A 27,556-nucleotide genomic window follows, 5' to 3' on the forward strand; every position below is an offset into this window, starting at 1 on the left:
AAAGAAAATACAAGATTCCATCATCAGTTTCCACCCCCAACTGGAACAGCCCTAGGGTCCCAAACTTTGACTAAACATTTGGGTCAAAAATGAGCAACAGCATTTACCCCTGTCCACACTACAGTTAAACCAGAGTGAACTTAAGCCATGTTCAGAAGGATAATTGTTCAAGGCTCCCATTCCCTACTGCCCTTCCCAAACTACCCAACAGGGCTAGAACACAGCTGTAAAACCATTAATACACTACAATAGTTCATGTTATAGATTAAGTGATATATACATAGCAAGTGACTGGCACTTGCTTTCCAGCTTTGACACTGAACTGTACTTCTTAGGTGGTGTTTATGTCCATTCGTTGATGGATAAAATGTAGCCAACGTGTCCATTTAACTGGAAACCTTTTCCTTTACTGTCTCATGTTGCTTAGATGTAATGTGTGGAAAGAACTGAGGATGACTGATAGTATTTTCCTCTCGATTCCTTTTCTCCATATACACAATAAACGCAAACAGCTAGGCACAGAAACTGACATTTTTAACCACAATTTTTTAAACACAGTGAAAATATATATCTGAATAGAACTTGTCATGCTCTTATAAAGTAAAACGTCTTTACTGTTAAAAAACAACAACAAAAATGCAGTTACACTGTGCCTTCCCCCTCCCTGCCCCCGCCCCTAAAAATAAATTAAATAGATGGAGGGACTCATTGGATTCCCTTTCAGGTTAACTCTTCCCAGCTCTGTTTCCCAATATCATGATGTCTCTTTGGCAGAAGCCTGACTCCCAAGCACAGCCACTAGTGAGCCAGCTCTGTCAGACGCAGTCAGCTCTTTTACTAATGCAAGCTCAGAAGAAAACAAAACACACACACACACACACAGAAACCCTTTGAAATCTGCTACTGCAAAAAAAAAAAAGGACAAAAATTAAAGTGAGGCCCTGCTTTTCTAAAACATATGGCTTCAGAATTAGGCATCTGATTGCACAGATGTGAAGCAAAGTGGGTATGACAGGGGGAAGTTCCATGTGCATAACCCTGTTAAGGTCCCTACCATATCAATCAGTGCCTTCCTTAGCTTGTGCAAACCAGGAAAGACCCACCACATTTTGCCTTCTTTTCCTGCAAGGGAAGAGTTTCTTCTGGGTTTCCATCCTTGTGGAAAAAGGCCCTACAGCATTAACCAGACAGCAATGCTTGAGACCATGACATCGTTCCTAGTATTACTGCATTCCGGGGCTGGTAAAGAGGTCAAACAGCTCCTCAAAATTCTCCGTTACTGCAAAGCATGAAGAGGTCAGAAAATTATTGCAAATGGCTGTACTTGCATTAGGCTAAAGAATGTAACCAGTCTCCAAGTGGGGTAACAGCACATTGCTGCACCAGAGACACTCTGAGCTGTAAAAATACCAGGCTTCACTCACCACTGTGTTACATCATTTAAGCTGATTGCCACTAAGATGAGTAAGGTTACACTAGCATTAAACTGGAGTACAACAGAAATGAATCAGACACATTATGTTTTTACTAGCGATTGGCCTGAGCCACAGATTCAGATCCAAATATGCCCAAAGTTGAAGAGCATGTTTGGATCTGAAGTTTCTGTTTGGCCCATTTTAGAAATGTGAAGTTCAGATCTGGATTCAGACTTCCCCAGAGTTCAGGGGCATTGGGATCCAGTGTTTTGTTTCAGATCAATCTCTCTGGTTTTTTTCGTAGAAGTGGTATAACAGATTACTGACCCCCTGAATACCATTTGGTGCATGAAACTGATAGAGGAAGAGCAGCATTTTACAGAAATAAAATAAAAAGGAAGGAAAAAGGAACCTCATGATTTTTTCCCAGCCGCTAGGATAGCAATTGAGCTGACACGGCCAGCTTGCCATCCAGCCCCACTGCAAATTGTTGAGAGTGGCTGTACACATCCTAAGGGCCACACACTAAATCTGAGCTTAAATGTAGATAGTAAAAATACCCTGCACCAGTATAATGCTGGGATATCCTGCATTAACATTTGGCTTGTTTCTTTGTATTAAAATCCTATCGAGCAAAGGTCATGGGTCCTTTATTACAGAGGTTTACTTCGTGTAGACACTGAGCTAATAGATGTCCTACAGCAAAGACTATGTTTCATTTCAGCAGCACGTACTGCCCCACTCATAAAGCAATAGTACTCCAGCCATTTGACCCCCTCGCGATCCAGGAGACAGGCTGAGATGGAGCATGGGAGGCATTGAATCTAAGAGTTTCTTCGGGAAAGAAACTAGATGCCCCTCTGCTTCAGGCAATAAACCTTCCACTCCACAAGGGCAGGTTCTATCGGGCCATCTGTTTCATTTCTTCGTTCACTTATAACAGCAGATAAGGTCCCTAGGCTGACTCTCCAGTGATGGGCACTGTATATAAAAAACCCACAAAGCACCCACGTGGATTTTCCTTTAACCAAACGTATAACTTGTGTTAAACACAGAAAGAGAATTTCCAAGGGGTTTAGAGCTCCATTGCCGGTTCCAGTCAATGAGAGCTTTTGTATTAACTAGAATAGGCATTAGATTAGACACCAATATTGTTCATTTAACCAGCTTCCAGAAGCTGCTTGCTCCATCTGCTGAGAAGTAGTTTGCATGCACTCACTCTGTACCAGGTTTGCATTTGGCATTCTGACCCCATGTTCAGGCAGAACAATTTAAATGAAGTCTGAAAGAAGCCTATTTAGCAGTACCCATCTCTTATTTTTAAGGAAATATTGCAATGTTTCAATCGGGGATTTTTTTTTATTAACAATGTAAAGCATTCCTCTCCAGCGCATAGCTCTCAGATCATCCCACTGTTACACTGATAATATTTTAACAAGGGGCTTCACACATATTTCCCCTCTTAACCTGTGAAGAATCTCAGGTAACTGGGGGTCCCTGCAGAGACGAGGCATCTGAGATGGGGACGGGGCGGCTCCAGGCACCAGCACGCCAAGCGTGTGCCTGGGGCGGCAAGCCACGGGGGGCGCTCTGCCGGTCGCCGCAAGGGCAGCAAGCAGGTTGCGTTCGGTGGCATGCCTGCGGAGGGTCCGCTGGTCCTGTGGCTTTGGCGGATCTTCCGCAGGTGTGCCGCCGAATCCGCGGGACCAGGAACCTCCCACAGGCAAGCCGCCAAAGGCAAAATACCTAGAGCCGCTCCTGGATGGTGAAAATCTACTTTGTTTTCTCATTGAAAGAGAGACTTTTCCACGACCCAGGATGGAGGCAACACCAAATTATATTATATGCATTTTCCTGCAAATATTTATATTTTGTTTAATAAAGAAAAATTGCAAAGTACTTTTCTTTTAAAGTATTCAGTTTATGTAATGTGAAATATTGAGGTATGTTTGTGAGAGAGACTTAAAAAGAGACTGTGTAGGCCTTGTTAAAATGGAGACTAGTACCCTCCTCAGAAGCTTGGGTGCATTGCTGCAGTGTTATAAGGGCATAAGAACGGCCGTACCGGGTCAGACCAAAATCCATCTAGCCCAGTATCTGTCTACCGACAGCGGCCAATGCCAGATGCCCCTGAGGGAGTGAACCTAACAGGCAATGATCAAGTGATCTCTCTCCTGCCATCCATCTCCATCCTCTGACAAACAGAGGCTAGGGACACCATTCTTTACCCATCTTGGCTAATAGCCATTTATGGACTTAGCCACCATGAATTTATCCAGTTCCCTTTTAAACATTGTTATAGTCCTAGCCTTCACAGCCTCCTCAGGTAAGGAGTTCCACAAGTTGACTGTGCGCTGCGTGAAGAAGAACTTCCTTTTATTTGTTTTAAACCTGCTGCCTATTAATTTCATTTGGTGACCCCTAGTTCTTGTATTATGGGAATAAGTAAATAACTTTTCCTTATCCACTTTCTCAACATCACTCATGATTTTATATACCTCTATCATATCCCCCCTTAGTCTCCTCTTTTCCAAGCTGAAGAGTCCTAGCCTCTTTAATCTTTCCTCGTATGGGACCCTCTCCAAACCCCTAATCATTTTAGTTGCCCTTTTCTGAACCTTTTCTAGTGCTAGAATATCTTTTTTGAGGTGAGGAGACCACATCTGTACACAGTATTTGAGATGTGGGCGTACCATGGATTTATATAAGGGCAATAAGATATTCTCAGTCTTATTCTCTATCCCCTTTTTAATGATTCCTAACATCCTGTTTGCTTTTTTGACCACCTCTGCACACTGCCTGGACATCTTCAGAGAACTATCCATGATGACTCCAAGATCTTTTTCCTGACTCGTAGCTAAATTAGCCCCCATCATATTGTATGTATAGTTGGGGTTATTTTTTCCAATGTGCATTACTTTACATTTATCCACATTAAATTTCATTTACCATTTTGTTGCCCAATCACTTAATTTTGTGAGATCTTTCTGAAGTTCTTCACAATCTGCTTTGGTCTTAACTATCTTGAGTAGTTTAGTATCATCTGCAAACTTTGCCACCTCACTATTTACCCCTTTCTCCAGATCATTTATGAATAAATTGAATAGGATTGGTCTTAGGACTGACCCTTGGGGAACACCACTAGTTACCCCTCTCCATTCTGAGAATTTACCATTAATTCCTATCCTTTGTTCCCTGTCCTTTAACCAGTTCTCAGTCCACGAAAGAACCTTCCCTTTTATCCCATGACAGCTTAATTTACATAAGAGCCTTTGATGAGGGACCTTGTCAAAGGCTTTCTGGAAATCTAAGTACACTATGTCCACTGGATCCCCCTTGTCCACATGTTTGTTGACCCCTTCAAAGAACTCTAATAGATTAGTAAGACACGATTTCCCTTTACAGAAACCATGTTGACTATTGCTCAACAGTTTATGTTTTTCTATGTGTCTGACAATTTTATTTTTAACTATTGTTTCGACTAATTTGCCCGGTACCGACGTTAGACTTACCGGTCTGTAATTGCCGGGATCACCTCTAGAGCCCTTTTTAAATATTGGCATTACATTAGCTAACTTCCAGTCATTGGGTACCAAAGCCGATTTAAAGGACAGGTTACAAACCTTAGTTAATAGTTCCGCAACTTCACATTTGAGTTCTTTCAGAACTCTTGGGTGAATGCCATCTGGTCCCGGTGACTTGTTAATGTTGAGTTTATCAATTAATTCCAAAACCTCCTCTAGTGACACTTCAGTCTGTGACAGTTCCTCAGATTTGTCACCTACAAAAGCCAGCTCAGGTTTGGGAATTTCCCTAACATCCTCAGCCGTGAAGACTGAAGCAAAGAATCCGTTTAGTTTCTCCGCAATGACTTTATCGTCTTTAAGCGCTCCTTTTGTATTTCGATCGTCAAGGAGCCCCACTGGTTGTGTAGCAGGCTTCCTGCTTCTGATGTACTTAAAAAACATTTTATTACCACCTTTGGAGTTTTTGGCTAGCCGTTCTTCAAACTCCTCTTTGGCTTTTCTTATTACACTCTTGCACATAAGTTGGCAGTGTTTGTGCTCCTTTCTATTTGCCTCACTAGCATGGGCGCCAGGTTTGTATAATTTTTGGTGGTGCCCAGAATGGGTCCAAGCAGAGCTGTCCGGTCCATAGGACGGATCAGGGTAACTTCCTCAAGCCCCGTGCTTTGGGGGGGCATGCTTCAGGGGGACACAGGGTCCAGGGCAGCCTGGAGGGTTAGTGGAGGGCCTGGCGCTGGCAGCAGTGAGCGACCCAGCCCCAGCCTGCCCCACTCTGCTCCGGCTTGCTGGATCCTGGCATCGTTGGGGGAGGAGGCGTAAGCCAGAAAGAGGCAGGGCGGTGGAATGGGACAGGGAGGGGTCAGAGCAGCGGCGGGAAAGGTAGGGTGGGGGTGGAACAGGGGTGGGAAGGGGTGGAGTGGGGGCGGAGGCAGAGCAGGGGCGGGAAGAAGCAGGGATGCTCACTGCTGCTGGCGCCAGGTACCCTGCATCCCCCTGAAGCACGGGGCCCCCCCAAAGTTCATGGCCTGGGTCGGGTGCCCTGGTCCATCCTATGGATGGGATGGCTCTGAAAATATAAGCCCAAATATTGGTGGAGCATGGGCACCACAGGCCCATATAACTCGCCACCCATGCTCACTAGGATTTGACTTCCACTTTTTAAAGGAAGTCTTTTTATCTCTCACTGCTTCTTTTACATGGTTGTTAAGCCACAGTGGCTCTTTTTTAATTCTTTTACTCTGTTTCTTAATTTGGGGTATACATTGAAGTTGGGCCTCTATTATGGTGTCTTTAAAAAGGGCCCACGCAACTTGCCGTGATTTCACTTTAGTCACTGTACCTTTTAACTTTTGTTTAACTAACCCCCTCATTTTTGCATAGTTCCCCCTTTTGAAATTAAATGCCGCAGTGTTGGGCTGTTGAGGTGTTCTTCCCACCACAGGGATGTTGAATGCTATTGTATTATGGTCACTATTTCCAAGCGGTCCTGCTATAGTTACCTCTTGGACCAGCTCCAGCACTCCACTCAGGATTAAATCTAGAGTTGCCTCTCCCCTTGTGGGTTCCCGTACCTGCTGCTCCATGAAGCAGTCATTTAAAGTATCGAGAAATTTTATCTCTGCATTTCGTCCTGAAGTGAAATGTTCCCAGTCAATATGGGGATAATTGAAATCCCCCACTATTATTGGGTTCTTAATTTTGATAGCCTCTCTAATTTCCCTTAGCATTTCATCATCACTATTACTGTCCTGATCAGGTGGTCGATAATAGATCCCTAATGTTATATTTTTATTAGAGCATGAAATTTCTGTCCATAGAGATTCTATGGAACATGTGGATTCGCTTAAGATTTTTACTTGCAATTTTATCAGTCTTATGAAACTTCTTAGTTTATGTAAAGCCCCAACTCCTAGAGTCATGTGAATATGTGAGAATCTCAGCTTTTTTTTCAAGTTAGTTTCAAGCACTCATGGTTTCAGAGAAAGCTTGTAAAGCGGACCCAAGTGTATACCAAAAGCTCGAAAACCAGAAAACAAATAAAACCCCACAAAATGTATTATTTTAATAAAATCTCATGATTGGGGGGAGGGGGCTGACTCATGATTTTTGAACATTTGGTACTGGCAATACTGCAAATGCATAAACTTTGCTCTCCAGAAGTATATTTCTGACCTTCGGTACCCCGTGGCAAGGTTTTAGCAGCATCCAGACTAGGGGTAACTCCAATCAGAGGCCGAGAGATCGATACAACCTGCCATTCAGTTTTGTAGTGAGATTTTAACAAGAGGCTCTGAGGATCCTCCTCCTCTACATATAAAAACAGCTATAGATTTTTGTTCACAGTCGTGTATGTATGTGCTAGTTGTGCGATACACAAGTGTTTAATACATTTGGTTCACTTGGGCTGCTTTAGTTTCTAGGCTTTTCATTTCCTACTGCATTTTAAGTACAAAATAGATTAGCATTGTGACTGATGATCTTAGAAAACACATCCATTAAAGATGGGCAGGTATCTCACAACACTGGGAGTGTGTGGAGAGAAAACCTTGTCTGTGTTTAGGAATGCTGGGGATTGGGATATTCAGTTTACTGGGATCATCCAGAAAAGCTCTTTGAAGAACAAACCTTAAGTGGTTTGTAAATTTTTAGTATTTTTCAACTTTTTGAATGGATGTGTCAGCACCTGCTAAACAAACAGAGCTAAAAAACCCAAAACCCTTTAAAGATCTGTGTGTGTATAGATACGTAAGTCATGGATTTGCATAGCCTTTCACCTGACATGCCAGAGAGTGACATGCCACGTCATGAATCAATCACATCGTGTTACACGATTTCAAGCTAACATGACAGAATAGGAATTACATAGTGACAAACAGACCCAACATGACATATCCATAGGAAAACTGGCACAAAACGCTTCTTAAAGTTGTGTTTAAAGAGTACTTCCCCCCTCCCCTGAATGCTTCATAGAAAAATATGAAGTAATGTAAAAGAAAAGGAAATAGTGTGGTGATACTACCTCTAGAGCAATTTTAATTGTGTACAAGCGGGAGAAAATGTGTTTCTATCATGAGACTGCTGAGTATTTTAGTTATTTCAGGTTCTAATAAATATCTCCCCTTCTACAAGTAATGTTCTCAGAGCTCTAGTCATCCCAAGTTAGTGTTTACCTCATCTTTAGTCAGGTTAAGAGCTATATAAACAGTAGTTTATGGCTGCATGTTAACACATTTTGAACTTTGACATGGGCTTAGTGAAAACATAAAACTTTCTGGTTCAATACAGGCTACATTAACTCGCCAAGTCTGGGAGTGGGAAATAATCCCTTTGGCCCTGCCTCTGGTCCGCTCCTCACCCTCCTGCCCCAACACAACTCCTCCAAGGTTCTATGTCCTCGTACCCACTGGTGACACACACACCCATCCACCTGCCCACAGGAAAATGGAGGGCCAAATGTGGCGAGATCCCTCCCAAGAGTCTAATGTTGGCTATATCATCCTGCCCATGAAGCTATGTTTTATGATATTATATTAGGACCAGCTGCCATTGTTACCCGAGTGATCTGGTCTTGCAAACTTTTCCTCATGTGGGTAGTCTTATTTCATGGGATTAGTCACATGAATAAGGGTTACATGATTTGGCTATTGATGGCTGTTTAAAATAAAAAGCCAGCAACTTAAACTCAGTGGTGATTTAACTAATCTTCATTTTCTTATTTAACATCAAGGTGCAGTTGGACGGTGCTTGCAATGTATTACTCGTAAAAGGCACAAATCTAATTTGTGCCAAGGAAATTTGACATACATTCACATTTGGCTGGACGATGGTTCTGCCTCATCTTGTCAGGTGCCATTACGTTTGTGATACCCGAGGTCAAAATGTTGTCACATGACCTTTTGCCAATCTTACTACGGTGCTAAAGCCTGGATTTACACTTTTAAACTCAACAGCTCCGCATACATGATTATTGTTGTGGTGGTGTTGTTATTTATTTGTATTACCACAGCAGGGCCGCCCAGAGGATTCAGGGGGCCTGGGGTCCTCAGCGGTGGGGGGCCCCCGCTTCGGCAGTAATTCGGCGGCAGGGAGGTCCTTCCACTCCGGAACCCGCCGCTGAATTGCCGCCAAAGCCCCAGCACTTCGGCGGCGGGTCCCGGGGCGGAAGGACACCCCTGCCGCGGGTCTTTGGGGCACTTCGGCGGCAGGTTTCGGAGCGGAAGGATGCCCCTGCTGCCGAATTGCCGCCAAAGACCTGGAGCGGAAGAAGCTCTGGGGGCCCCGGACCCCGCAAGAGTTTTCCTGGGCCCCGGAGTGAGTGAAGGACCCCGCTCCAGGGGCCCCAAAAAACTCTCGTGGGGGCCCCTGCGGGGCCTGGGGCAAATTGCCCCACTTGCCCCCCGCTCTGGACGGCCCTGTACCATAGCCTCTAGGAGCCCCAGTTACAGACCGGGACCCCATTTGTGCTAGATGCTGTACAAACACAGAACAAAAAGACAGTCCCTTACCTGAAGAGCTTGCAGTCTAAACAGACAAGACTGACAGGGTGGAGGGAAGAGTGGAAAAACACAAGCAGAGTGAATGATGTGATGATAGTAAACAACATGTTCATTCCAGAATATTGTATGTATCTATGTATTTATGATGAGTTTAGTTAGGAGGGGATAAGCTAAAGGGAAGAGAGAGGGGACACTGAAAGGAAGGGATTGAGGGGGACTGAGATGTGGAGAAGAGAGTGAGAAGAGTGATGCTGAGGTGAAGAGACTGTCAGGGAAGGGAGATGCTTGGAGCAAACAGCCAATTCAGCACAGGGCAGAGAAAGTCCGGTCAAAACTGTAGCAAGCTTTCCGAAGGACCGAAGGCTTCTGCGTTGGCTTCTGCCCCTGCTGACTTGAGTCTCTGGCAGGCTCCCTCCTTGCAGCTTTCTCCCAAGTCCACATGGGGAGAGGAATGGGAGACACCATCTGGATCCTAGTGCCCATAGAGTGTGTGACGTCTCCTCTCCCTGGTTCTTTATCTGAGGGGATACTGGGGGGAGGGGAGGGGAAGGAGGCAGGGACCCCAGCTAGGTCATGAGGATGAAATGTTCTATACAAGATGAATCCTGTGTGAGAAATAAGCTCAAACATATAGGGGACAATAGAGGCAAAATGCCAAATAGATGCCTAGACTTTTGGGTTAATTTAAAAAATGTAAATGGATCTCAAACACATGGATAATTTCAAAATTGTGCTTAGAAGAGCAGGTGTTTTATTAAAATTAGCCCTTTACTTTCAATTGACTGCAGTATGTATCACTTCCTCATCCTGTGCTCTTGTTAAACAATGTTGTGATTCATCCTGAGATGACTGCATGTCAGTGTTGGATCAAATGATTCCTACTGTAGTCACAGTACGTAGTTTGTGAAATCCGTTTGTAAACTGTTGTGGGCGTATACAGGAGCAAAGCTGCTGTGTAAACATAAGTCATTATAATTGAAATGATTAAATCACCTGATGCTTACAATATATCTAAGTATCTTATTTTGATCATAATTAATTGGCGGCATACATCTTTTGAGTCAACACTCAAGGATTTGTGCCCAGAGTAAGTCACAAAGCATAGCATCTTAAATATAGTGAGTGGGGAAAAATATGTTTTTTCTTCAGAGTGTTATATAAAAGTTGCCCATAGAAGGCCCTGTACATAAATAGTAAGTCAACCCCCTGGAATTTTTTTAAAGGCATCAACTTTCCCTCCTGGATACTGCTGTGAAGACAAAGAATCATTAGACATCTGTAGACATCAGCTATAAAACATCAAGAAATAGCTTGTGGGTAACCTTTGACACAATTGAACTTACTTGAAATGAGCTAGGGCTGGATTCATTGCCTTTGGTCAAGCCAGTAGGTGGACTAAAGGTCTCTCTTATCCTTCTTTCCATATCTTACGTTATTAGCTTCTGGGAGGTGAATGTGTTCTGGATGAGTGATGGGAATGTGTTTGGATGTGTTCTTAAATAGACATTTGTTGTATGTCTGAAAAGAATAGGCCATCTTAACAGTGTGATGTTGGGGCTATTTGAAGTATATTTTTTTTAAAGCAGTTGCCTTCTTTCAGCCTTTCAAAAACCTATTTTTAACTGATGGTTTCAGCTCAAGGAATAGTATGGAATTATTTGTATATGGATGCGCCCATATTTGATATAATTAATAGAGAGATGGAATACAAAAATCTCCCTAATTTGACCTAGGAAGATCTTGTAGTTCTCATGATTTGATTTCAAATTCATCTCTATAATTCGCTCAACTCCTGGAGTGAATTATAGCGCGTTCCTACAGTGTAACACATATGCTGATACATAGTTGTTCATTTTAGTTTCAAAGGGCCTGATCCTGAGAGGTTCTGAGCATCAGCATCAATGGGAACTGCAAGTGCTTAGCATCTCAAAGGTCAGACCATAAGTCTTGTTAAAGAATCCAGCAGTTGGTGATTTCATTTTCACTGGTGGAAAATCAAGAGTGAGATGTGAGTGTATTCTGTTGTATCTCACTGAGTGAGGGATGAATTTGGCACTTCTTCGCTATTGTCTGTTCTATTTCTATTTCTATCTTGTCACTGGCAGTTCTGAATAAAAATGGAACTACAATTTATTTCAGTTTTTTAAAAGGTTTGTATTGTTAGGATCTTTTGATATTAATGTGTTTGTTTATTAATTGGCATATACCTTAAACTTAAAACTCTGTAAACTAGTGGAATCCCAACATAACTAAATAGGTGTATATGTGATTTATACCACTTTAAACCTCTTTACACTTGCAGAGCATTGTAAAGTCACCTTAGTGTAAGTGAGAATCAGATCCTTAGGTTAAAAGCAAGAAAGTAGTATTATCCCCATTTTACAACTTGAGAACTAAGGCACAGAGAGATTAAAGACCTGATTTTTCCATTGCTCTACACTTTGTGTAGTCGTTTACAGAAATAGAAAGTCCTACCTTTTGGATTTGGTAACATTTAATACTCACCTTGCACTGATGTAAATAACTTTACAATATGCAAGCTAATGAATAATCAGGCCTGATCCAGGCTCACACAAGAAGTGTGATAAATCTGGAAATGAAACCAGATTTTCTGAGTCCCCATCCAGTGCCTTTACCACATGACCATTCTTTCTTTTCCCTCAAATTTGTCTTTCTGAAGCCCTAGGTCCCTCTGCCAGAGGGCTGTTTCCTTTCATAGAGTAGGTTCTGGTACGTCCAGACTACCCACCGTATCGGCGGGTAGCGATCAATTTATCAGGGATCGATATATCGCGTCTCATCTAGACGCGATATATTGATCCCCGAACGCACTTCCCGTTGACTCTGGAACTCCACCAGAGCAAGTGGCGGTAGCGGAGTCAATGGGGGAGCTGCGGCTGTCGATCCCGCGCCGTGAGGATGGGAGGTAAGTCGGAATAAGATACATCAACTTCATAGCTGAAGCTGTGTATCTTACATCGACACCCCCCCCCCCAGTGTAGACCAGGCCTAAGAAGCACCCTATGCCCCAGTGGTCACCAGAAGTTAAACAATGTCTCCTGTGTGGTTCCAACACCTGATAACAGAGTAGGAACATAGGGAAATCCTGCTCCCTGTTATAGGGATATTGCAAATTTGTTATGCCCAAAATGTAGGAAAAGGGGTGAGGGCATTAAAACAGAAATCAGTGTGATTTAATTTTGTTAAATGTAATTGAAAATAGAATTTTAGTTGGTTTGAAACATTCCCCTGAAGTATTGCAGATCTCCTCCATGCTTCAAAAAATTGTGGAAATGCATGTGATACAGAAAGTGACGTGAAACTGATTAGATTCAGTATCCAAATGGAGTGAATGCAAAAACTAAATAAGCAGTATAAATGGTGAGAAATAAAATCACTTCTGTTTTAGTGATCGTAGAGGGTGATAGTAACACAGGTGAGCATATTTTATTTTTAATATCTGTGTTTTGTGTTCACAGTTTATATTTTAAAAACAATTAAGAGTTTGACAATTAAATGGTCAACCAGTTCATTCCTACAGTAGGAAAACGTATTTAGACAGTCTTTTCATACAGTTGTACATATTTATAAATAAAAACACCCCATCTGTATCTATGCATAGCACACTCGGTGTACTGTATACATAGCTGCCAGTATGTTGATGTAAAATCTATCTAGCCTATATAGAGAGATACAAAGACAGAGGGAACACAAATGGTTTTTTTAAAGGAATTTTTTAGTCCACTGTGGGTTGTACAGGCTGTTTGAATTTTTTTTCTTTAAAGCTCTTTTTGACTTGTTTCTTCTAAAGTTTTCAACAGCTTTTTTTCTGAATTCTGGGTTCCATGCAGCACTTTTGCCTCTCTTGTATGGCCACAGCAGGATGAAGGGTTTGTTGCTAATTTGTTTTGATATGGTGTGCTTTGGTCTGTCGTCTTTTTGAAATTAATTCCTTTTGTAGGTGTGGAGTTGAGGTGGTGGTATGCTCCCAGCGTACGTGTCATCTACAGCAAGGAGAGGAGGTGGTAGACTTTGATCAGTGTGGCTTCTGTTTTCTTGTTGTTCATTTAAAATGTACCAGTTTGTAATTCAGTTTGGCTTTGTGGGTTCTTGTTTTATTTCTTCACAGGTCCTTCCCTTCCTTTTGAGGTTTCTTCTTTTCTAGTTCATCGCTATTGATTTTGCCTAGCAGTTCCTGAACATTATTAACCAGAGGGAGGTAGTAGCCACTGAGTTCAATTTAGGCAGGAAACCAAATCCAGTATTAAGTCTATCTCCTTTTTACAAACATGCTTTATACAGATAGACAATATATGTTAGTAAGAATAGGACACTGAAAGTCAGGACTCTCAGGTTCTGTATCTGTTATTGTTATAGTAAGGATTAAAAAAAATAACCTGAGTGTTTGGGAAGAGATATAAACACTCATGTTTCAGGGCATAAACCAATCTCTAATTAATGGGAGTTGGGAGGTATATTCCCTAGAGACAGGTTTTCCCATAACTACCTACTGGGTTTTGCACCTTCCTCTGAAGAAGCTGGTACTGGCCACTTTTGGTGAAAGGATACTGAACTAAATGAACCACTAGTCCAGGGATCGGCAACCTTTGTCACGCGGCTCGCCAGGGTAAGGACCCTGGCGGGCCGGGCCAGTTTGTTTACCTGCCGCGTCCACAGGTTCGGCCGATTGTGGCTCCCATTGGCCATGGTTCACCGCTCCAGGCCAATGGGGGTGGCGAGAAGTGGCGGCCAGCACATCCCTCAGCCCACGCCGCTTCCCTCAGCCCCCATTAGCCTGGAGCGGCAAACCACAGCCAGTGGGAGCCGTGATCGGCTGAACCTGAGGACGTGGCAGGTAAACAAACTGGCCCGGCCCGCCAGGATGCTTACCCTGGCGAGCCTCGTGCCAAAGGTTGCCGATCTCTGCACTGGTCCAATCCAGTCTGGCAGTCCCTCTATTCTCATTCCTGACTCTGCTACTTACTTGCTATATGAGATTAGGCAATCACTTAACCATGCTGTGCCTCGGCCACTCCCGTTATAAAATGAGGATAATGATGTTGAGGAGTTGTGAACTTTAAATTCACAAATACTTGTGAAGGGATTTGTTGAAAAATATTTTTCTTGTTCTCTCTGCCACATATTTCAACAGGGCTGTTTGGAAGAAATATTCCTTTTAGGGGAATTCCCCCCTCTAATTTTGTGATCCTCTCTCATGATTTTTACCTTGTATGAAATATTTTGTATTGTTAAAAGCCTGAAAAATTGGTTCTTGGCTTCTCCTGAATATTTGTAGTATCTGCGTTGATTCCTGTTGATCCTGATCTGTGCCTAAGACACTCTTTTCTTGTTTAGCAGCTAACCTGAGCCTGTTTAGAGAGGAACTTCATTAATAGCATTACACAAAGTTGGAGCAATGTTGGTGTGGGAAATGTACAATGCAATTAATGGGGTCAAAACCAGATTGTGCTCTGGGGATCTTCTTGGGCATGAACAGGAGAAGAATTCATCTAACTTCCTCCACCGCCACTACCTTCAGGCTGTATTGGGCCTGGAATAACCTTCATGCTCATGGGTCCAGCCCCCATTCCTTGAGGGGGCTGATTGGTGGACCTGAGTAGTTGTGGACTCACCCTCACTCTTCCCCCACCCTGCCCTTCCCCATACCTGTGTGCTGTGGTTCAGAGGGTCTCCATGGAGCAGAGTTTTGAGGCATCCTACACTCCCCTCGACACCCAAGCACACTGATGATACTATAGTCTGTTCCCTCCATGTTTGTGGATGGTAGAGAGCAGGGTTGGCCTGCAAGTCACTAGACAAGCCCCACTCATTCTCCCCATCTGTTTAGGAATTATATATAAAACATGTGGAAATCAGGATATCAAATACAAAGGGAAAACAACAAAGCTGCACTTTATCACAGCAAAATAGCATATGGAATAGACAAGAGAAAAGCTGAGGGTTTCCAGGTAGTCAAACAAAGAATTCCTAGAGCTGCTTAACAAGTTCGCCAGGAATCTGCAGGCTTAAAATCATCATCCCATTGCAAAGTGGAAGAGAGGACAAAGGGCCTGATTTAGCTCCCAATGAAATCCCTGACCAAACGCTCACGGACTTCAAAAGGACCAAGATCTGGCTCAAAGAAGGGACAAGTCTGCATATAAAGAGCAGGACTGGCTTTTGGACACCCAATAAACCTGCAGCCTGCCAAACCCCAACTGTAGGAACAGTCATAAAGTTAGGCCTCGGTTATGCCATTTTGACAGTCATACGTTGAGGGTGGTGGAGAGGAGCATTGCCCCAGGGAAGCTCCAGGAGGAGTATGACTTGAATTGGTAGAATTCAACCTGAGCCTCCCTGGCATACAGGGGAGTCACGCTCATTGCTCCACCCATCAAAGGGCGCCCCATGCTAACCCTGCCATGCAGCCAGCGCTTTCCCCAATGCATGGAGATGGTCTTGGCTCCCTCTCCTCCCTGCACTCTTTGCAGTGTCCTGCTCCCTGGGCAATGCAGGAAGATGGGTGAGTCTTCTTGTGCCTTCACCTCCTCCCTACACAGCTACAGAGCACAATTTGTCACTTAATGCAAGACAGTGCATTCTTCGGGGGGTGTCTTGCTTGTTCTGCCTTATCTTAGGCAGGGAGCAGAGATTGGTGTGTTCTGGCCAGGCCTGGCCTGGGAAAGGGGCAGCCAATAGTCCTTTCTCCCAGACACCGCATGGGCCAAAGTGAAAGTCTGTTGTGCCCCAGAAAGAGGATTAGCGCTGAAAGGGAAAACATTGTGTGAGGGGATGAGTGCCCAAAGACTAGACCTCCCGGGGAGCCCCCAAAATCCTAAAGCTAGTCTTGGAAGAGTGGAGCCACAATTTACCAGTTAACATAGAATTTAGTAGCATGTGTAATTCCAGTGTCCTGTTCACTCGGGATTAGTTACGTGATTTCAGGTAGTTCTGTACATAGAGCCTCCACAGGCTTTGTGACTGAGCTCCCACCAATGCTACTCCTGATGGTAGGACAAAATCTTGCTTAAGCTTGTGCCCTCCTTACTGAAGCTCCCCCATCAACCAAAATGGAAACTGTGCATGAGCATGTCCGGAAAAGAACATACTCTCCTGTGTGCACATCACCATCTTGGATGACTGCTAATCATGGAACTGCTGTCCTAAAAGCAATAGTCATGGGAATAACAACGTAGTGTGTTCTGTAATCCCAAAAGTAAGAAGAGCATTTGGGGAATACCACCAGTGACTGAAACCACCAGTGTCTAGCCCTAGGAGCTATGCACTAGGCAGTTGAGAATGCAATACAATAAATAAAACAGGTTTTTAAACTAGATTTAAGGGTCAGCTAAAGCCACAACCAGAAACTGTTTGAGGTGAAAATGAGAATCTAGGCTGAGATTTACCTGTAGCTGCCATACGTTAATTAGCAAAAGTCTGCGCTGTGCCGCACCAGAGAGGTAGAGGACAGCCTTATTCCACTATTTCCCTTGGCTCTGCTTCTCAGGGCCTTTCCCTCTGCTTCCTGATCAACTCTGGTCAATGCCCAGTCTTCAGAATTTCTGTACTGCAAATGTTAACTCAGATGTACAATAAGATTTAGTAATTTCAGTGCATCCAAAGAATAATTCTCCACATCTAAGATTTTAAAAAATGTGCTCTGTTTTTATCATCATATTATGACCCAGAGGTTGGTCTCTGTCTTCCTCTCTGTCTTGTTGCGTCTCTGTGTAGATACATAAATTTCCACTTCTAGAGGAAGGGATGCATTATTCTTAATCAAAACTTGGAAATGTGGCAGGAGGAGGTGCAGCTGCAGATGAACGTTATCTAATTCAGCCATCCTGTCGTTTGAACATCCTTACTTAATTTAATACAATTATTTAATCAGTGAGGATAATATCAGCAGTATGATTCATTTATACAACATGTTTCACAACTGCCTTTACCTCTCGTCGTCTTATTATCACCACTGATAATTTCATGAGTGACTATGGAAAAAGAAAAAGAACTGCCGGTATTATTCTGTGTGGGGACAGCTGTACTCTTCGGGGGACAATGATATTGGAGGATTTTATTTGTGTGTATGCAATTGCACCCCTGTTACTGATATATATTTACGGTTAAACATTTCTGGATAAGCTCATGACTGGATGACTAGGCCAGTGACTGGGTGTATTGTTCAATGTGCAACAATAGCAACATTGTCTTCTGCCCAGACGCACCAGTAAATGCTCCATATTTTGCATTTTTGTTGAAATGAAGATCTCCATGAAAGAGAAAGAGGGTGGGGGAAGTGGGGCCATGGCTTTGTTTCTGGAGAGATGGGGGATGCATTCTTTGAGAAACCCCTTTTCTGGCTCCGTGTTTCTAACTCGTTTGGCTGTAATTTGTACCATCAAGGTCATTTAGATAGGCAGCAATATGTGGTGAATGTGTTCCCAGAGGTCATGAAAAGCCTCTTTAGTAGAACACAGTAGGCTGTGCTTATGCCAGGTCATTTGAGCACATTTGTATTGCCAGTCAGATGATGCACAGTGTAGTTCATGATTTTGTAATAAACTGTGCAACCTGGACCTTCAGTTTGTACTGTTGAGGGATGAAGTGCTTGGGCTTATACTACAACACAGTGTTTCAACAACTGTATTTTAATAGTAAACTAATATATAAAATATGTGAAAAGAAGCTAGATTATTAAAATCCAAATGGATGTACCTGATCTTTTTTTTTTCCCTCTCTGAGATTGGTCCACTCATCTTTCATTGATTTTTTTTTTTTATTAACTGAGACAGAGGAACTCTGGGTGGGGTATTGCAGTCCCCGCTAAAATTCCTACTCAGGCAAAAATCCCATTGGCTTCATGGGGTTTTTGCCTGAGTAAGGACTGAATAGAGACCTCAGGATCTGGCCCATAGAGACATTAAAGAAAACATAATTTCAATCAGTTATTTGGTGGGACAATATTAGTGACTTGGGAGTCAGGGTTCTAGGGTTTACTCCAGGCTCTGCCACTGATTAACAGCATGACCTTGGGAAAATCACGTAGCCTCTGTCTGCCTCATTTTCGCTATCTGTATTAATAACACTTAGAATTTATTTAGCACTTTACATTTACAAAGAACAATACAAACATCTATAAAATGAGTGCAGTACATACCTAACCCATCAGGAGTGTTTTGGCTTGTTTATATTTATGTTTATAAGACACTTAGAAATCCTCAGATAGAAGGCTTTGTTTTACATGATACTTCAGTGAGAAAGCTTAAAGCTCTACAAATCCAGGTGATTTCAAGATATAAAATTCAGATCTTGGATCTTGAATTCTCTGATCTCCCCACATCTCCTCTACCCTCTTCTCCTCCTTCTCCCTACCCCCCAATCCCATACCCCTCCCCACCCTCCAAAAAAAAGAGTTCAGGGGGATTCAGATCTGGAATTTTGTTTTTGTCCATTATAGGACTAGGAACCAGCTGTAAAAACTTAGATCAGATCTAAGATCTGACCTCCCCATAGTCCCAAAGTTAATGAGGTTTTGGGTCCATCTCTGGTATAGTTTATGATGATCTTTCAACAAAGGAAAGCAAACCACTAAAGCTGTTTGAAAGAATGCTGTGCTGATATTATCATGGCATAAGGGACTGAAATCTCCATTACAATGCATTGGTTCTGCTGCATATATTTCTTTTTAGCAGCCTTAGGGGTATGTTTTTGCTTCTGCTTTGCTCTCCACATTTATTTCTTAATTTTTTGTTTTGTTTTGTTAGCCAAATATGCCACTTTTTAAAGGAAACATTTCCTAACCTTTAATCGAGATCATATTTCACTTTCATCACATCTGTGTTTATATTATTACAAGACTTTTAGGTCTTAATGTCTTCTGTTTTAAGCATTAATCGTTTGGGCTGATTATATAAATAAATGTTTGACTTTGTTAACTCTTCAGGAAAAAAAATTGGCCTGTTCTTATCATTGGTATCTTAGAATAACTCCGCATATGTGTGTGTTGGGGAGGAGGCAGGGACCAATGAATGTTGGATTTCCTCTAATAAAAGTAAGTGTGGAAAGTAATGTTAGATTCTGTGATCCACCTAAAAAAATCTCTGTCCTCCCTTAAAGGCACCGTCTACCTGGACTGATCATGTTGGATCTGATTTTTATTTACACTAGGGCCTTTTACACTGCTAGAGTGGTGTAAAGGGCCCTTGGTATAAATGAAAATCAGGTCTGCTAGACTTCAAGATGGCAACACACTAGCTGCAACTGTATTGGTTATAAATAATGGTGAGAAGGCAAAATGCCAAATTCTCCTCTCAGTTACACAGGTGTAAATCAATAATGAAGTCAGTTAAACTGGGAAAGTTGAGAGTAGAATCTCTGGTCCGGAGAATTTAAACGTATATCTGCAAGTAAGGAAAGGATAAAGTGTTCCATCACATATTGAGTGAAGGTTCTCTTGTTGATCTTCATGTTCAAAACAATTGTACATTATAACCAAATCCCAAAACATTTTTTTATACCAGATCCTAAGGATCTGACTCAGAACTTTTAAACTCTCAGACCAGATTTTAAATGGCATTTCAGTCCAAATGTGGGTGTGATAGGGCCTTTTGAAATGAGAGAGATACAATATTATAAACTCGGAATGGTAAAGTAACATCATATTGTAAATACATGTAATAGCTCAAAATAGTCCACTCATTCTCCTGTATAAGAAGCAAGCTTGTGTGACCTCCAATTAATTTACCATTAGCCTGAACACACAATGAAAGTGAATGAAGGGGCAATTTGGAATGACATTTATCAGCTCTGGAACTGTCGACTTCTATTATTTCCACAAGGCCTTACACTTCTTGGCTCCAGAGAAAGCAGTGCTGATTTGAATGAAGAAGAGCATTCTTAGCACCACGAATAGTTACAGCACAGACATCTCCATGGTGGGGTAACTCAGACAGAAAGACCGCCACCTCCATTTCCAACTTGTATTAAATGAGACATTTTAAAAAAAATTGCTTAGTGAGCTAACTGAAAGCCTTGCACTTCACACCAGAAAAAAAAGGGGGAAGGGGGAGGATGGGAATGAGGGAGGCAGGGAAAAGAGAGAAGAAAAGAAGGAAAGGAAGTGAAGCTCAGTGGGACTGGATAGCCCAAAGATTTATTATAAAGAGAGAGGGTATGGAGCCCTCACCTCTAAAACGTAGGTTTGAATCTAGCCTACGTCTTTATGGTCAGTGAAAGCCATTCCCGTCTGATGACTGTTTGGTGGCCTATATGAAATGAGGTGGTGGTCTCAGTCAGGTTTCCAGTGGACAGACATTTCTTCACAGAGCTCATCACCATATCTGGAACTAATCAACCCCTTTTTTTGGCACTTATAATAGAGGTCAAGAATTGAATATACATGGAAACTGACCTCTCTGGAAGGGAGCTGATAAAAGTTGGTGGGGAAGTTTGCATTGCTTCTGGTGATCTGTGCTAAATAGAGGACTTTGGTCTCCAGGGCTATTAGTCTGGCACATTTCATCAACACGGGTGGTTGGGTTTGTTGGGGGTTTTTTTTCGTTTGTTTATTTGTTTGTTTTCTTAAGTTGCACTTTTTTAACTGTTTCACTGCTGATCTACCACGGTTGTACTGTTGTTTTCTATTGAAAGTAGTGGAACAACAGGACAAACCCCCATCCCTGTTAGCAACACAGTGGCTGTGTTTTATTCAGATCTGAATGTCCATTAAGAGTCAAGCAAGCACCAGGACTGGATTTGTATTTCTTAGTCTTAAGTGGAATGAGTTCTAAACACTGTAAATTTACATGTCCAAAAATTTCAGTTAAACTGGGTAAAATTTCCAGAAGCCTCTAAGGAGCTAAGTGTCATGGAAAGACAATGAGTGCTCCTAAGTGAGCCAAGTCACTGTTGAAAATGGGATTTAGGCTCTTAAATCACTTTTGAAAATTTTGCCCACTAATTTTTATTCTTTATTATGTTTTATAAGTCTTCACAGGAAGTATCTAGGAGAACTTAACTATCACTTTAAAAATGACATTTTTGTCCTTTATTTCCCTGATCATTTTGTTTATTCTGCTTTAATTCATTTTTAACTATGATGATTACAAAAGTATAAAAGTAATCAAATACATTCAAATGTAATAAAGACACTTAACTCAGAAGCTTGCCTGTTTGAGATAATTGAAAGGTGGCATAACAGTGCTTTGCAGAATTACAAGTAGGTTGTTTGATGATGAAGACATTCATATTTATATAACATGTTTCCATATGCAGTATAGACCACTGGAAAATTCCTTGCTTTCTGCAGAATACTGCATTCTTTGGACCAGAATTAGTATTACAGTAGCTTCAGATACTCCAACAGTAACAGGGAAAAATTCCAGTGGAGTTCGCTCTACCTTTACCAATCCTAAATTATGAGCCTGATTCTGATCTCACACTGCTGTCAGTCGGGAGTAATTTCATAGGAGCAAATGGACTTTCTTGAATGTAAAACTTACGAAGGGAGACCAGAATCAACTCTACTATATCTGTAATAGAGCCCATGCAAAAATATTACTTCCATCAGTTAAAGGATGGGCTTCTTAATTCACAAGTTGCAGAGGAAAGTTTAGCTCTGCAAGGACATCTTTAACACATCCTGCTTTGGCCTGATATGATAGTAGCAGACACACAAGTTGCAAATAAGTATGTGGCAGAATGGTCCGAAAACACAGATACCATTTCTGGATATTAAAAAGTAATTTTTAAAAAGGGTTTGCTATTGTATCTCCTCTACAGGGACAGAAAAGGGCTTCTCTGATCCTTCTTTTGCTTTTCGTTAGAGTCAAACCGAAACATGTGACTTTTGATTTTTAATGTATCGTTCAGCATTGTTTATTGCTCTCTCTCTCTCTCTCTCTCTGTGTATGCCAGATTCAGTCCTGAACAAAGCCAGTATAACTCCTGTTGATTTCACTGTTTGTTGAACTCTCTTTATGAACTTGGCCCATGTTTTCAATGTACACAACCATGGTAATTATTAGTGAACCTCTAAACTTTCCTATAAACATCCAAAAGTTTAGATGCTTATTCTAAATTATGCAAATCTCTGATGGAGATTTGGAAGCTGGAACTAGCACAAAAACAGACTTTCTGGTCCTGACTGGATAAAAATACCCATGAAAGAGATTGCTTGTGGAACTTCGGTACTTGTGAAAACCAGGGAGTTCAGAGGAAAATAAAAATAGAAATACAAAATTAACACATTTACTCACAAGTTTACCCAAGTTTTAGAACTACAAATAAGTTTGGGTTTGGATTGAATTTTAGATGACACTTGTGATTAATTTTTATTTTTTCCACCCATCTCAAGTTTTAAAAAATTACACAAAATATTATTGTCAATGTACTCCTGTTTGGATTGTATAACTATGTATCATGTAGGTGCAAATTTGGGGAAAATTCTTATGTACATTGTGCAAATAAAGAATGTTCTCTAATTCTCCAGTTCATGGGACATTTTGATTCTCAGCTGACATAACATGATGGCATCATAGGAAATGTTGCATGATGCATTTTTAGGATCACTCGTTTGCAACTTCACATGAATGGAACGTGACTATTTGTGTTTGGGTATAACTATGGCAGCGGCAGCAGCATATTTATGACATGCTTTATCTTGTGCTCGTTGTAGGATGAAGTGGCTCAGCCGCTGAACCTCTCAGCTAAACCCAAGATGTCTGAGGGAAAATCTCCGACATCGCCCACTTCTCCTCATATGCCAGCTCTGAGAATAAACAGTGGGGCCAGTTCACTCAAATCCTCAGTGCCAGCAACATTAGCCAGTCCCTCGGCCAGAGTTAACACAATAGGTATGTTTGTTTTCTTTTGGTTTTGTTGATGTAGCACAGAGGTCAGCATTAAAAAAAATCAGCATTTGCCAACCAATGCCACACAATGGCATATGATAAATCGAAGGTGGGGCCTAATATTGCATTCATTGAAGTCAGTGGCAAAGCGCTCAGTGATCTCAGTAGTGCATGATTGGGATCTTAACTCTTCACATTCAGCATGGGAAAAACTTGTTTTATTTCAGATAATTCTGTATGATAATTAATAAATGATTGTTCTGTGGCTACCACTGTATTACAGTGATTCAGACATTCACCATTTAAAAGTATAAACAACTGATGAATAAGCTTTTAAAAAATCCCTAGGAGTTGCATGTCTACATGTGCATAAAGTTCCTTAGAAAATTACAGGTTTGATGCATAGTCCACTGAAAAGCTTTGTGGGGCATTATTTTAGCTTAATCTACCAGGAGTAATATTAATGGCTAACTAAAAAGTCACCAGGTACATTTCAAAATATAGTTCACATTGTATCTTGAAAACAGTCAGGCTAGCTGCTTTTAGTATTGTTCTGTAATATATTATTATTCCTCCCTCCCTCCAAAACTACCTCCCTTGCGACCATTTAAACAATAAATGGTTCTGGTGTTATTGACACTTTGTATTTCACAAGTGCTTTATATTAAAAGGGGGGTGGGATGTGTGCCCCCACGTGCGTGCCAGGTCCTTATGTGTAATGTATATGTATAAATAACATGCAGACACACCCCATTGTAATGATAATCTTTTCCAATCTACTGTACAAAGTGACTGAATATACAGTAGAACCTCAGAGTTATGAGCACCAGAGTTACAAACTGACTAGTCAACTACACGCCTCATTTGGAACCAGAAGTACACAATCAAGCAGCAGCAGAGACACTCCCCCGAAAAAAGCAAATACCGTACAGTACTGTGTTGAATGTAAACTACTAAAAAATAAAGGAAAAGCAGCATTTTTCTTCTGCATAGTAACATTTCAAAGCTGTATTCATAGAATGCATAGAATCATAGAATATCAGTGTTGGAAGGGACCTCAGGAGGTCATCTAGTCCAAGCCCCTGCTCAAAGCAGGACCAGTCCCCAACTAAACCATCCCAGCCAGGGCTTTGTCAAGCCTGACCTTAAAAACCTCTAAGGAAGGAGATTCCACCACCTCCCTAGGTAACCCATTCCAGTGCTTCACCACCCTCCTAGTGAAAAAGTTTTTCCTAATATCCAACCTAAACCTCTCCCACTGCAACTTGAGACCATTACTCTTTGTTCTGTCATTTGCTACCACTGAGAATAGTCTAGAGCCATCCTCTTTGGAACCCCCTTTCAGGTAGTTGAAAGCAGCTATCAAATCCCCCCTCATTCCTCTTTTCTGCAGACTAAACTATCCCAGTTCCCTCAGCCTCCCTTCATCTGTCATGGACTCCAGCCCCCCAATCACTTTCACTGCCCCCTGCTGGATTCTCTCCAACCTCTCCACATCCTTCCTGTAGTGTGGGGCCCAAAACTGGACACAGTACTCCACATGAGGCTTCACCAGTGTCGACTAGAATATTAAATCACTGTTCAGTTGTAAGCTTTTGAAAGAACAACCATAACGTTCTGTGCAGAGCTACGAACATGTCAGAGTTACAAACAACCTCTATTCCCGAGGTGTTCGTAACTCTGAGGTTCTACTGTAACTTGAATTGTGATTTCAGGGTGTAAATTAATCACTAACTATTTGGGATTAGGTTGAGACCTTCCTGGGGGGGGGGGGAGTATACTACAGTTGCTTATTGTGGGGCTTCTTGCACCTTCCTCTGAAGCAGCTAGTACTGGCCACTTTTGGGGACAGGATACTGGACTGAATAGACCACAGGTCTGATCCAGTTTGGCTGTTCCTATGATTTTTCCATTGCAACACATTGAAACTATTTGAGGCACTGTGCAGCATAGTCCAGCTGTACATACACCAGTCAGGCCCACACTTATGCCCCAAGTTTAAAATCCCTATAGGTGGGTCCCAGTGTGCAGACAGATGGGAGTTATGATTACATGCACCAAATAGAGAACATACTTCTATGGCCAGGGTGAAAAGGGAAATTACTTTATCCAGCATGACATTCTATAAAACGCCATAAATGTTTCATAAATATCCTATTGTTAATTCATGACTTATTATGTATTATTCTTATTAGAACTACACTATTTACCTTGCTAGGTTAGTAATGTATTTGCATCTTTAATCTGTTTGGCCCTGCTGCTCTTTGTGTACAGTGGGCTGAGTTTTCTTTTTTTTTTTTCACTTTAAAACCTTTGTCCTGAGGAGAGTGAACAGCAGCTCTAAGCATAGAGTTAAGAATCTGACCTGCCTCCCAGTGGCAGACCGTCTCTTGTTCTCCTCTTCCTCCACCCCTGGTATTTTCCATAGATATGAGATCCCTACAATTTACTTTTCTCCTTTTAACAAAATGCAGATTTTGAAACACTGTACCTGTAATGAGTGATAATGTAATTGGATAAAAGCTGCGAGGATGAATGGAGCTTTAAAGGTCACTCTTGTAAGAAGAATTAATGTGTTATACCATTAATAAACCATGGAAAACTGTGGAGCAAAAGATAACATACTTAAGTTATTGTTAATGACATAGAGTTCACTGCTTTATATCTCCTAGCTACAAATACAGAAAGTGACTTTTTGAGGTTGCTAGCTGAACGGTATCATTTTGTGTACTGTACAAGATAAGCTGTCTTTAAATGCGGCACAAGAACTGGACAGACACAGGCTGCTCCTATCAAAAATCTGTCCTTTATGGAGGACTGGATGATTCAGAGGCTTGGTAATGGTATGTGGAGCCTTTTACTGCTAAGTAACTAGTTCACAGCCAGCCACGGTTGTAGTAAGCAAAAGCCGTTACCATGTATAAACTCTTTGTTGACCTTAACAAAATGAGTTGTTGAGCTCAGTCAAGCCCGCAGCAGAAGTTTGCACATGACTTAAAACCACCATAGTTGACAACCTTGTTGTCACTTTAAGCAAAAAGACCCAAGTACTGAATGGACTAGGTAGACTGAACTATCTTCTTACTTTAAGAGGTAGGTCGCTCCAGCACAGAGCTGAAGCACACTGGTGGGAACCTTGCAAGGCCATTAACCATGCTGTCTTTGATCTCTGGATAAAAAGAGGACTTTGGTCTCTAGGGCTGTCCATGAGACAGTGGGCCTTCTGACCTAGGTGGGCTTAGGCCCACTGTCCTGGAATTCAAATAGGCTGGCATCTTTCCCCACCACTAAATTCACTTTAAAACCACCTTTTAAAATCCATCCTTCAGACTGTTTGTTTTCACTGTGCTCACAATATCGTTCAGTTGTATCTGGTCAAGGGGAGCATGCACCTATATATCAGAAATAATGTAGAGCATGTAGCTAGTGGCACATATGGTATGTGGTTCTTTGGTTAGATACATCCACACTGCCTGTAAATCAATCTATAACTTGAGGAGTCACACGTGTCATGATTTCACATACAACTTTAAATCCAGGCATTTCTTTTCAGAAGCAGGCATATGCCTACCTATTAAAAACAAAAACAAGTCCCCCCTTCCTCTCTCCCCGTTGTCTCCAACATCTAGATACTGGTTTGGCAATCCCTGTAACTAAGTGCATTTAGTATCTCTCTGTCAATAATTCACCATGTACCCTAAACAGAAATAATTTACTTTCGACTTGCATCTATATTAATCTTTTCTCTGCATACCAGCATATTGGCAGCTATTGAAAAACATAAGGAGTGCTTGCTTTTATTCACTGACATGTGCCAAATCTTCTCAAAGAGAGTGGTAGTCAGGAAAAAAACAAATGGTCTGGAGAAAGGGCATGAATTCCATTTCTTAGGCAAATTCAGCTATAATACAGTTTATAACTATTATACCCACCCTAATCAAGAGCACTGCTGTTTTTAAATGTCGCTGGTTTTTTGTTTGCTTTTTAATATATTTTGACCAAATGCAAACTTGATCAATAACAGATGCAAGGTGGGGAAAGAACCAAGTGACTTGCTAAGATGGGGACCAACCCCTCCCCCCCGCCCAAAAAAAACCACCCTATGATACCATTTAGGAGGTATGGATTACATCCTTCCTAGCATTGTCATTGCCTCGAAATCACTGAGCCCAGGTCATTTGGTAAAAATAAGTTATGTGGATCAAATTAATTTTATGTAAAACTGCCAGTGTTTTCAGATACCTAACTGAAAGGTATTTGCTGATCTG

At 41.8% G+C, this 27,556-nt stretch overlaps 1 protein-coding gene across 8 annotated transcripts in view; it reads left to right on the forward strand.

Annotated features, from left to right (window-relative positions):
- Positions 1 to 27,556, forward strand: part of SOX5 (SRY-box transcription factor 5) — a 918,538-nt gene that overhangs the window by 850,358 nt on the left and 40,624 nt on the right. For all 8 annotated transcript variants that reach the window (XM_044993181.1, XM_044993219.1, XM_044993236.1 and 5 more), the window contains one exon: positions 23,114 to 23,291. In XM_044993181.1, coding sequence (XP_044849116.1) covers positions 23,114 to 23,291 — 178 coding nt within the window. The remainder of the gene's footprint in view (positions 1 to 23,113; positions 23,292 to 27,556) is intronic.

Source organism: Mauremys mutica, chromosome 1 (assembly GCF_020497125.1).
Source record: "Mauremys mutica isolate MM-2020 ecotype Southern chromosome 1, ASM2049712v1, whole genome shotgun sequence".
Lineage (NCBI taxonomy): Eukaryota > Metazoa > Chordata > Testudines > Geoemydidae > Mauremys > Mauremys mutica.